This window comes from Microtus ochrogaster, unplaced genomic scaffold (genome assembly GCF_000317375.1).
Source record: "Microtus ochrogaster isolate Prairie Vole_2 unplaced genomic scaffold, MicOch1.0 UNK43, whole genome shotgun sequence".
Taxonomy (NCBI): domain Eukaryota; kingdom Metazoa; phylum Chordata; class Mammalia; order Rodentia; family Cricetidae; genus Microtus; species Microtus ochrogaster.
The window spans coordinates 1,494,861-1,506,922 of record NW_004949141.1 but is presented as its reverse complement, the minus strand read 5'-3'; the positions used below and the strand labels follow the sequence as shown (position 1 = coordinate 1,506,922).

Here is a 12,062-nt window from a genome sequence, read left to right as displayed (position 1 = left end):
TGGCCTTCCTCCATCACACCTCTGTGGGTGTAGTTTTGTTAGGTTTAAATGACAGTCTTTAAGAAAAGTTAGGTAAGATACTCCACAAAGTAGTAAATCAGGCCTATTGTTTTCACTGTCTGTTAACTCAATATGTGTTTGAGGAAAATAATCTCGGCCTTCAAGGGTTGATATGGAGCCAGGCATGGTAGCTCATGACAGTGATTCCAGCACCCAGGAAGAGGATCCCTGCAAATTTAAGGCTAGCTATGTATGTCTACATAGCTTCCTGGCCAGCCAAAGAAAGCTACATAGCAAAACTGTCTCAAACACAAAACACAAAGTGGGGAGGATTTGTAGAATTTCCTCCCAAAACTCCAAAACCTGTTTTTAAGTAGAATGATTCTTATCAACCATGTCTAGACATATTTCTCTGAGTATTAGGCTATTTCTTCTCAGCTTTGTTAATAAATGTAACAGTACCAACCTGTATGTATGTATAAGTTGTATCTATACTCACATGCTTACAAGTAATTTATATTAATTACTTTTAACCTCATCATTTAGCCAACAAACAATACATGCATATGAGTTTTCTATTTAAAGTTATACCTTGGGGCTTGAGAGGTAACTTAGCAGTTAAGGGCACTGGCTGCTCTTCTAGAGGACCCAGGTTCAGTTCCCAACACTCAAATGGCAGCTCACAACTGTCTAACTCCAGTTTCAGGGGATCTGACATCTCTAGGTTCCTCAGGCACCAAACATGTACATATACAGACACACATGTAGGTAAAACACGCAAATACACATAGACAGAAACATTAAAAAAACTTCCTCGATTCCAGTTTTCCTCATAATTTTTCACCTTATGTATTCATCTGAATGAATAAAACTAAATGTCTCTGCTTTAGAGTTTCAGTGTAATTTTCAAACTTCAGAATTTTAAATGATTGATGAGATGCAGAAGTAATTTTTTATTCGAATTGACTTTTTTTGGGTATAGTGGTACAAGTCTGTAATCTAGTACTCAGGAGTCCGAGACTCAGGGGTCAAGAATTAAAGAACCACCATCCTAAGCCACATGAGACCCTATCTTAAAAGGAGAAAGAATAGTCGATAAGTTTAAACTGTTGAATTCATATTCTTAATTCCTGTTCTGGTAAGAACTCAACAGTATTGGACTACAACTTTAGGTCTGTATAATTAATACATTCTGGTAATGATCCTTTGGTTTGGTCCAAAGTGACATTACATGTTTTGATTACTTGTTGCTTTATTTATTAGATCTACTTTCGCTCTTTAAAATCATTGGGTTTTAGAGAGATAGCTCAGCAGTTAAGAGCACTCACTGCTCTTGCAAAGGACCTGGGTTTGATTTCCAGCACCCATGTGACTTCTCACAACTGTCTGCAACTCCAGTTCCAGGGGATACAAAACCCTCTCCAGGTCTCTGCTGGCATCAGGCATGCAGTAGTATGCAAACATACATACAGGCAAAACATCCATACACATAAAGCTTTTGGGATGAGAGAGATGGCTTAGTGGTTAAGAGCCCTGGATATTCTTCTAGAGGACTCAGATTCAATTCCCAACACCCACATGGTGGGTGGTTCACATATTACCTTTATGCCAGCCCTAGAAATCTGTTAGTCTTCTGGCTTCCACAGGTACCAGGTATGCATGAGTTGCACAGACATACATGTAGACAAAGCACTTATCCATATAATTAAATTTAAAACAAGCTTTAAAACATCACTTAGGTGTGCATTTCACTATAAAACTGATGGTGGTTTAGATAAATAGCAGTTACTTATCTAAGGTGTTTTGAGGGAAGTAGCTGCTGTCTTGACTCTGTAGTTTGAAAATGGTAAGGTTTAAGTGTGAATTCCTTTGACCTTTCTCTTGGCTTTAGGTGTTCCTTATTCAAGCCAGTAGGAGAGAGGTGTGTGTGTGTGTGAAAGAGAGAGAGAGACAGAGACAGAGAGACAGGCAGACAAACAGAAACTAGGGATGTGTATTCAGGTTTCAGTTAGCCAAAATTCTGAATGATTTGACACATATAGCATACCGAAAACTGGAAAAATGGGAAATGGGGTTGGCTGTTCAATGGTGTTTGCTCATCAGACTGATAACTGTCATTGAAGGGAGTTTAGAGTTATTTAGAGCAGCCTTAGCATTGGTTGAATGAATGGATAATCCTCTGAAATCCAATTCTTAAATGTAATCCAGGCATGAAGGAGGGAACTAGACTAGGAACAAAAAGCTTTGTTTGTTTGAGACACAGTCTTACAAAGCTCAGAGTGTCCTCAGACTCCATATGTAGCAGTTCTGCCTCCCTCCATTTCTTGTTTGCTGGGATTACAGGTGTGTGCTACTATTCCTGGTTTGTACTATGTTGGGGATTGAACCCAAGCCCGCATGCATGTTAGTCAAGTGGTCTACTGACCTATATCTCAGTCCCCCCATTTCCTTCTTTCCTCCCTCCCTCCCTGTCTCTCTTTTCTTTCTAACAAAACTAGGGCCTTCAAGTGTAGTCTGGGCTAGTCAGGAACACACTATTCCTTAGCCTCTTGTTTAGGGTGTGATGAGAATAAGAGCAAAAGAAAAGTGCACTTCAGGAACTCTCATGATTGAGTTTGCATAGATAAAGGAATTTAGAGCCTTTGAGTGCATGCACATCTACTACTAAGGAGCTCAGGAAAAGAACCATCAGTATGAACCATCAGTTTGAAGAGTAGAGCACACAGACACACAGAAGCTGGGCCTGGGGGCTGTGGTTAGTAGTGTCAGATGCTTTGAGAAGGCCAAGTTAAAAGTACTCAAACAGCAAGATCGTTTTTGAATGTGGTTGGTGTCCCTAAAACAGTGAAATAAGAGAAGAGGTGGGAGGAATTTATCACTTCTAATGATCAGTACTCATCAAATGAAACAGTTACCGTTGCAAGGAATGTTTCTCTTGGAAACTAACCAAAATTGAAACAAACAGTTATTTTATATGTATTGAAGCTGACAGTTTATGGTTCTACTAGGTAGGAGAGACCTCCAACCCTGGGGGGTGGGTATGAGGACATGCTCAAAAAGTAAAATAGAAACACAAAGAAATCGTTTACAACTTCTGTAGTTTTTTTCTCAGACAACAATCCATATGGAGACTAGAGGAATTCTTTTTCTGATTTTATAAAGTAAAGCCCAGTGGTGTTCCCGGGAGGATTAGGGTGACTCCTTGATGTAGCTCTTCACAGTTGATGGCTTCTGGCAGGGGTTGGGGTAGGGAAGGACTCCGCTTTCTTCAAGAGGCTGGCCGCTCCAGTGGGTAGGTATATGGGCAACACAAATTGGACTTGACATTTTTTCTTTTTCTTTTTTTTCCTTTGGGGTAGGTGGCAAGGGAGGTGGGTGGGGTGACATGGTAAAATGGGGAGGTGAATGTGATCGGGGGCATTATGTGAATTTCTCATAATAAAAATATGTTGGGAAAATAGACACCTAGTTGAGATCTTTGCTGTTGTTGGATTGCTGTGAAAATAAAGTGAGATGATGGCGACCCAGGCCAGAGGAGGCTCCTAGGGATTGTCTGTGAGCCGCACTGTTTCAACCAGGTTCCTACCTGCCCTCCACAGGTATAACTTCCTTCTTCAGCAAAAATGTGGATTTAGAAAAGCACCAAGGAAGGTTGAACCTCGAAGATCAGACACGGGGTCAAGTAGGGAAGCCTATAAGAGAAGCGCCTTGATCCCGCCTCTGGAAGAGACAGTCTTTTACCCTTCCCCCTACCCTATACGGACTCTTGTGAAGCCCTTTTTCTTCACTGTTGGGGTAAGAGCTCATATTTTCCTAGCTTCCTGCTAGCTTTGTATTCAAGTACTGCCCTGGGTGGGTTTCTGTAAGAACAGATGGGCGGGACTCAGTGGGACTAGGAAACTGGCCTGGGGATTCAGATTAAAGAATGAATCCAATAATTGCTTTCAGAATTCAGACCTATTACATGAGCCTTGAGGAAGACAGTTCTGGGCTTCCTGTTTCATATAGCATTTTAGGTGGCACTAAGTTGGTATTTTATTTATCTGGAGAGCTGTGGGTAGAAATAGGCCTGGATGCCTGACGTTAATAAAGGAGCACAGGGCCTGGTGGTGGTGGTGCACGCCTTTAATCCCAGCACTCAGGAGGCAGAAGCAGGTGGATTTCTGTGAGTTCGAGGCCAGCCTGGTCTACAAGAGCTAGTTCCAGGACAGGCCCCAAAAACTATAGAGAAACCCTGTCTCGAAAAAAAATATAAAATAAATAAAACTAATTAAGTAAAATAAAATAAATAAAGGAGCACGGTAGGCTACTGTGCTAGGTGGAATACTGTCTAGAAATGTGTTTCCTTTTCAGAGTATTTAAATATTTTCTCTAGTTCACAGGTTGTGCATTTGGATCAGCTGCTATTTGGCAATATGAATCATTGAAATCCAGGGTCCAGAGTTATTTTGATGGTATAAAAGCTGACTGGTTGGATAGCATACGACCGCAGAAGGAAGGAGACCTCAGAAAGGAGGTGAGAATAAACCTTGCTTTCTTTATCCTAGCTAACCACAGTTTAAGAGTATGATTATTTAGAAAGTATTCTTTTTCTATTTAGTTTTTAAACGTTTATTGTTGTGTGTGTTGGAAAAAAGGTGGGGGTGAGTGACATGGTATTAAAATGGTGGTTACAGAACGTTGTTTGGTTTTTTTTTTTTTTTTTTTTGATGCAAGGTCTCATTCTATAGTCCTGCCTAGCCTGAAACTCGAGATCCACCCACCTCTGCCTCCCAAATGCTGTGAATAAAGGCATGTGCTACCATGCCCAGCTTTTTATAGTGGGTTCTGGGGCTCGAACTCAGGTTGGCTGTCTTGTCCCTACTGACGTCTGGCTCTAGAAGGCATTCTTACTTAATGTCAGCATTCCACCCACAGATGTGAAGTTGATAACATAGCATTCTTTTGTGTCTTTAAGCACAGTAGGTATTTACTAATGCATGTCTGGCAATGTTGTAATTGACACAATCACAAGATTGTCCTTCAACCTGCGTGTGTCAGAGTCACCACAGAGAGTTAAAGGTTCAGGGGCTCTTTTCTAGCCCTGCTGTAGTAGCCAGTTCGTACTTTCTTTACCCTGCTAAAGTAGTTTGTAACAAGATCACAGAGATTGAAAAACATATGTATGTATGTATGTGTGTATATGTGTACACACGCACACACATGCGCGCGTGCCTGTGGGCCTTGTAGACAGCCATCCAGTGGATTTTACAGCTGCTCTGGTGTGCTGTTTATGGACTGCTAATTTCCCATTGCTTTATGTCCTAACTGTGTTTGGGATGGGATGCCAGAAAGAGATGCAAATTTAGAGCTTGTAGAGTTGTATTTACTTTGTATGAAGCTGATGGTTTTCTTTCCTCTTAACTGAATTCTCAAAAAAATTTCTAGATGCAGTATTTTACTTGTCAATACATACTGGGTACTGAGGCCATTGATAGCATACTTAATTCCACATCCATTTGTTTTTTAAGATTTATTTTTTATGTACATTGGGGATTTTGTCTGATGTATGTCTGTTTGAGGATGCCAGATTCCTTGGAACCAGAGTCATGGACAGTTGTGAGCTGCCATGTGGGTGCTGGGAATAACCCAGGTCCTTTGGAAGACAAGCCAATCCCCAAGCCATTGTAACCACTGAGCCATCTTGCAGCCCCTCCACATCCATTTGTTTTCAAGCTTCATACTCCCCACCTGCTCAGCCTTGAACTCAGGGCCTTGTACAGGCTCAGCAAAGCATCTACTTTTTCTTTGTTTGTTGGGCTCTTAAATTTGTTTTTTTTCTAAAGTGTGTTTTGTTTTATCTGCATCTGTTTCTGTGCAACATGTGCATCCAGTGTCTTCAGAGCTCAGAAAAAGAGTGGTTCTGGATTCCCGTGGAAGTAGAGTTACAGATGGTTGTGACCCACCATGTGGAAAAGCAGTGTTTTATCTGCTGCCGCATTTCTCCAACCCCCAAAAGATTTATTTTTGCTTATGTGTGTGTATGCCACATATTTGCAGGTGCCCAAGAAAGCTAGAGGGGGAATTAGATCCTTTGGAGCTGGAGTTTCAGAGGAGTGTGAACTGCTCCTGCTGTGAGTGCTGGGAACTGAACTCAAGACCAGCAAGTATGCTCACTCCTGACCGTCTCCATGGTTCTTTAAATTCTTTCCTGAAAATTATAGGTGATACGTATATAAAACCTTAATCCAAACGTAGCTCTCTTTTTAATAATAGTTAAACAATGGTAGGTAGATTATTGCATTAAAATCTATGTTTATTAAAGAAAAACAGTTATGGGTACAAGATGAAAGATGAAGTCCTGGCCTGGCATGGTTGCTTGGGCCTTTGTCCCCGGTACCTGGAGATTTCTGAGTCTGGGAATTTGAGGAAAGCTTCAACAACAGAGCAAGCTCCTAGTTAGAAAGCAGATTCTTAGAAACCTGTCTGCACCACTGTACATGCAGCTCTGGGGACTCGCACAGTTACAGTTACAGAAATGGAATCACATGCAAACTAGGGTGCCGTTCCTTTTCAGTCTTGACTTTTCATATGAACGTCTGGCTCAGTTTCAAAATTAGCATTGTTTTTGAAACAAGATGTCAAATATGAGCTCAGCCTGGCCTTGAATTTGTTATGTGTACAAGGATGACTTTGAATTTCTAATCCTCTTGCCTCTACTTCCCAAGAGCTGTGCTGATACGTGTGAACTAGCAAATTGTTTTCTGTGTCCTGCTACGGAGCTCAGGACTGTGCATGCCAGGCACACCACAAATTCTAGAATAGTTCTTTCTCACACATCTTAGACATGGAAGCATTTCAGGTCGAGAAGCAGAGAGGCTGGTGTAATGCAGCCTGCTTGTCAAACAGTTCCCAGCACATCCTTTCCCTTCCCTTACTAGAGCATTGGGAAGAAGCCATCAGCGTATTTAGTCCCTAAATATTTCAAAGCCTATTCTGAAAATGTAAGTTCTTTCTTGTTTTCTGAAGTGAGTGATATTGCTGCATTAAAAATGTGGCCCCAGGTGCGATGGCAGAGGCAGGCAATCTCTGAGTGTCAGGACAGTTAGGCTTCAACAATGAGACTGACTCTTTAAATAAAATGACAATTTTAGTGAAAATTACAGATAAATTTTATGTTTTGAAGATTTAGTTTATTTTATGTGTATGAATGCCTTGCTTGCGTGTATGTGTATGCACCATGTTCATGCCTGGTGCTCACAGAAGTCAGAAGAGGACACTGGATGCCCTGGAACCCAAGTTCCAGTGGTTATAAGCCACCCTGTGGGTGCTGGGAATTGAACACAGTTCCTTTTTAAGAGCAGCTGGTGCTCTTACACATTGAGCAGTCCTCCAGCCCTTTCCTGATGTTTTGAGATGGGTTTTGCCCTGATGTTCAGGCTTACCACCAGCTCCTGGGCTTAAGTGTTTCTTTTGCCTCAGCCTTGACACCATGCCTAGCACGTAGTTGTAACTTTTTTCTTATTTTTTTATTTTTTATTTTAAGATACACATCTTGTGTGTATGTGTACATGTGTACATGTGTGTGTGCGTGTGTGTGTATGTGTGTTGGGGGAGGTGGCAGAGGCCAGCAGTGTATGTTGGATATTTTGAAACTTTTTACAAAAGTTTGGGATATAAACTTCAATCCTCATAATTTTGAAGCAAGTGCTCTTGCCCACTGAGCCTTTTCTCCAGTTTCTTAGATTTTTTGTTTTTTAAAAATTAGGTTTGTTTGTTTGTTTATTTATTTATTTATTTATTTGAGTTAGAGTCTCATTGTATAGTCCACACTGTCCTGAAATTCACTATGTAAACCAGGCTGACTTGAAATTCTCAGAGATCCGCCTGCCTCTGCTTCCCATGTGCTAGATTAAAGCCTTTGCCACCACTGACAGCTCTTAGTTAGCAATTTTAAACTCGATAGGACCTTAGCTCCTACTTCTAGTGTGGCTCTGTGCTTGTCTCTCGGTAGGCCTCATGACAGTGCTGCTAGCTAGCCTTAATTACTGCATTCTGGCGGCACTCGGAGTTAGAAATGGATGTCTGAGCAGTGACTCTGCAGAGTGTCTGAGTATAAAACATGCTGTCAAGAGGACACAGATGCTGGCGCAGACTTAGACATTTCCCCACAGCACAGAGCCAGCTGTCATCTTAAAACAGCAGATAGTATAAGGTTGATTTGAATCTTTAATTAATTTTTTGTAGTCTTGTACCTTGCAACACATTCTTTTTTTTTTTTTTTCGTTTTTCGAGACAGGGTTTCTCTGGCTTTGGAGCCTATCCTGGAACTAACTCTTGTACACCAGGCTGGCCTCGAACTCACAGAGATCTGCCTGTCTCTGCCTCCCGAGTGCTGGGATTAAAGGCATGCGCCACCATCGCCCGGCTTGCAACACATTCTTATTCTATCATTGAATTATCAGTTTTATGTGTAACTGTTTTCTGTACTGCATTCATTATTGTGTTTTTCACAGCATTTTTCAGTATTTAGCTCTTTTTTCCCTGTAGTTAATCATTTATATTTATACCTATAATTAGGGAATTGTTAAAAGACTTTTTCAGTAGGAAGAATGTTAAAATGACTATTATGTGGGAACAACAAGGGAGATGCTGAAATTGGATGAAATTAGTTACTTATCAAGGACAGTAAACTTTTTCTCTAAAAATTGTAAAAGATCGCGATGCTTAGGAGACATGAAATTAATACTGTTAAAGAGGTTTCTGGTCCTCCAAGTTAAAATTGAGAAACAATGTTATGACCAAAGGCTTCATAGAGGTTGATAAATTGGGCTTGACAGGTTTCTTGGTCACAGCCACTATTATTTTAAAGAGTTCTGGAGTATGTAATACAAGAAAAACGTTTCATTTGATAGGGAATTCTTTTTCTTAAATAGTTCAGTCCTAAGAAAAAGCACCCGCCTTTCCCCTTAGTCTGAAGTGTTTCACATAGAGTTATATGCAATTTTCCTTCTGTTTTAGATTAACAAGTGGTGGAATAGCCTAAGTGATGGCCAGCGGACTGTGACAGGTTTGTGTTAGCTTACACGTTTTAGCCATTCAAGGGAAGAGAAATCAGAACGAAAGGTACAGTATGTCACAGGCAATGGCTTCCATACCGTGCTCACTGGTGCCTTAGAAGACAGGGCGTCTCTGTACCTACATACCTCTGTGATAGTGCAAAGTAGTGTGGAGGTGGGCATGAGGGCCCACGTTGGTAGTAGAAGGACAGGAAGATCAAGATCAGTTTGTGTTATATAGCAAGGCATTATCAAAGTCTGGATAAATGTTTTCAAGATGTCCTGGATCACTTTCCTAGTTTGTATATAGCATGATATCAACCAGATAAACAGTACTGCTTGTAAATATTTATGGGTACTTGTAATTCCCCATTAAAGAAGGTGGAAGAATGCTGGGATATAGCATAGTTGGTAGAGTTCTTGCCTAGCAAGGCCCTGGTCCAGCTGCAGCTCTGCACAGACTCAGAAAAGTGGCACATGCTTGTAATCCTAGCATTTGGGAGGTGGAGGCAGAGGATCATAAGTTTAAGGGAATATAAAAGGTTTGAGGCCAGCACTGAATACAGAAAACAAGAAAGAAACCAAAGGAGACATTGCTCAAGACCCAGGGGTCTCTACTTTCTGAGCTGCAACGAAGTTGTTTCTGTTTTGTAGGTGAGGAGACTGGCTTCTAGAGAATGAAGTTTTCTGTCCTCTTTAGTTGTTTGAGAATTTTATTCATGTATAAAATGTGTGAAAAAGAACTTTTTGAAGTCAAACTGCTAGTAAAATAGAGGTTAGTTTTAAACCAAGTCCACCTTCCTGCCTATTAACTCATGTTCAAAAGGTTCCCTTAAATGTGAGCATGCAGTCATGTAATTCATGCAACCATGGGGATTTCATTTTGTTCTTTTTCTTTGCACCCCTGATTTGAGGGGTGAAAAGACAGAATCTGTAGATCACACTGTCCTGGAATTCAGAGATCTGCCTGCCTCTCCTCTGCCTCTTGAGGACTGGGATTATAGGTGTGGACCACCACACACTTGCTTCCTCTCTACATTTTTATGGAAAGACACATCTGACTTTTTAATGTAGTAGCTTTATGATATTTTGTGGACTTAAAAACTTAAAGAAATGGATTTGTAAGTTCTGTACAGCTACATAAGTAGTAAACATGATTTCTAGAGAGTAGCCGGGTACTAATTACTCTCAAACAGGGTTAGACTTATTGGTACCCTGTTTCTTTTAACTTCTTGGTAGATAAAAGCATGTTTACATTTCTTAATTTAGACTTTTCTTCTATATGAGGTTAATTTTTCTTCTATAAGGTTAATTTTTCCTCACCTTATTGGAACCTGATGTGATGTGATTGATATGGTTTCTTTAGAAAGCACTTTTGTTTTTCTGAATTCATTGCTTTTTTTTTTCATAAATGACACCAGCTACCTTGAAGGTAAATGTAAGCATCTTGAGGACAACAGTGAGATTAGCCTGTACTGTGTACACAGTAGCAGCAGACCCTGAATCAGCCAAGTAAGGCTTTTCAAGTTGCCATAGTCAAGGTTGTAGAACGTATTAGGCACTGTGATTTTAATAAATACAGTCACTTCAGAGGTAGCTCTATAGAGAAGCATGTCTGTTTCCACCGAGATTAATAAGTTTTGTTTGCCTGTTTTCAAAAAACAACCAAAATTAACAGCATTTCCTTAGGTAGCAATATTTTTTTTCAAAATTACATCTATTTATTTGTGTGTGTGTGTGAGGTGTGTGTATGACACAGAATGCCTATGCTGAGGTCAGAGGACAACTACCAGGAGTTGTTAAACTGGTGTGACCCAGGGGTTGAACTCAGGCTACCAGGTTTAACAGCCAGCACAGCCATCTCAGCCCTCCTTCAGCATTTTTATTGCATTTCAGAGTTGCTTGCTATGTTTTGTGTTCCAGGACCATAGGTTTTCTCCCATATATTTATGATAAGGCCTGGGCTCAAACTTTAAAACTGTTTCTCAGCTGGGCATGGTGGTCCACACCTTTTCAGGAAGATCTCTGAATTCAAGCTAGCCTGGTCTGTTCCAAATTTTTCCATGTCAGTAAATAGTTAATTAAAAGAAGTTAGAGCTGGAGAGATGGTTCAGTAGTTAAGATTACTTACTGCTCTTCAGATAAAATGAATTTGGTTCCCAACACCCACATCCAGTGGCTTACACCTACCTGTAATTCCAGTTCCACAGGGCTGCAGCTGCTCTGTGTGTGCACATACCCACATTCATGTAGTTAAAGATAATACAAATCTTTAAAAAATGTCAGGCACTGGAGATGTAGGTTAGTTGGTAGAATGCTCACCTAGCTTTCACAGAGACCTGAGGCCGATTCTTAAACTGCAAATACTCATGAGTGGTAGTGTCTGCCTAGCACTGGGAAGGTGGAGGCAGAGGATCAGGTCGTGATTGACTACCTAGTGATGCAAGACTAGCCTAGACTACTTTACACACACACACACACACACACACACACACACACACACACACACACACGGAGTTGGGTAGGGAGGGAGGAGAGAGAGAGAAAGAGAGAGAGGGGGGGGAGGCGCACATGCACTCTAGGAGTTAAGCTAAAGGATTATGTTGAGTTTTAGCTTAGCCTGAGTTACATAATATAACCCCATATCTTAAAATCAGTTGAGTGCTAATTAAAAATTAGAATTCTATCCTAGAATCCTTGTACTTTTTATGTTTTATTAATTTTATTCATTCATTTTGTATGGGTGAATGTGTGCATGTGTGGGTGAAGTTGGAGGCATATGCAGTGTCATCTTTGGTCGCTTTCCACTAAACTGGAAACTCAATGATTTTACTAGACTGGCCAGCAAGGTCCACGATCTTCTGGCCTCCACATATATATTCATGGCTGTATATTATTTCCCTTCTCGGATCTTTGATGGGGTTGAAGACTAGATAATTGTAGTTACTTTTCTCTCCTGACTTGGTTAAGTCAGTTATTTATTATATAAGATTTGAGCTAGAGCCGGGTGGTGTTGTCGCACGC

General features: G+C 40.7%; 1 protein-coding gene across 1 annotated transcript in view; it reads left to right on the top strand.

Moving 5' to 3' along the window:
* The window catches only part of Parl (presenilin associated rhomboid like), a 33,241-nt gene that overhangs the window by 5,678 nt on the left and 15,501 nt on the right, over nucleotides 1–12,062 (top strand). Inside the window, exons 2-4 of the mRNA XM_005368935.2 lie at nucleotides 3,600–3,795; nucleotides 4,376–4,516; nucleotides 9,001–9,049. Coding sequence (XP_005368992.1) covers nucleotides 3,600–3,795; nucleotides 4,376–4,516; nucleotides 9,001–9,049 — 386 coding nt within the window. The remainder of the gene's footprint in view (nucleotides 1–3,599; nucleotides 3,796–4,375; nucleotides 4,517–9,000; nucleotides 9,050–12,062) is intronic.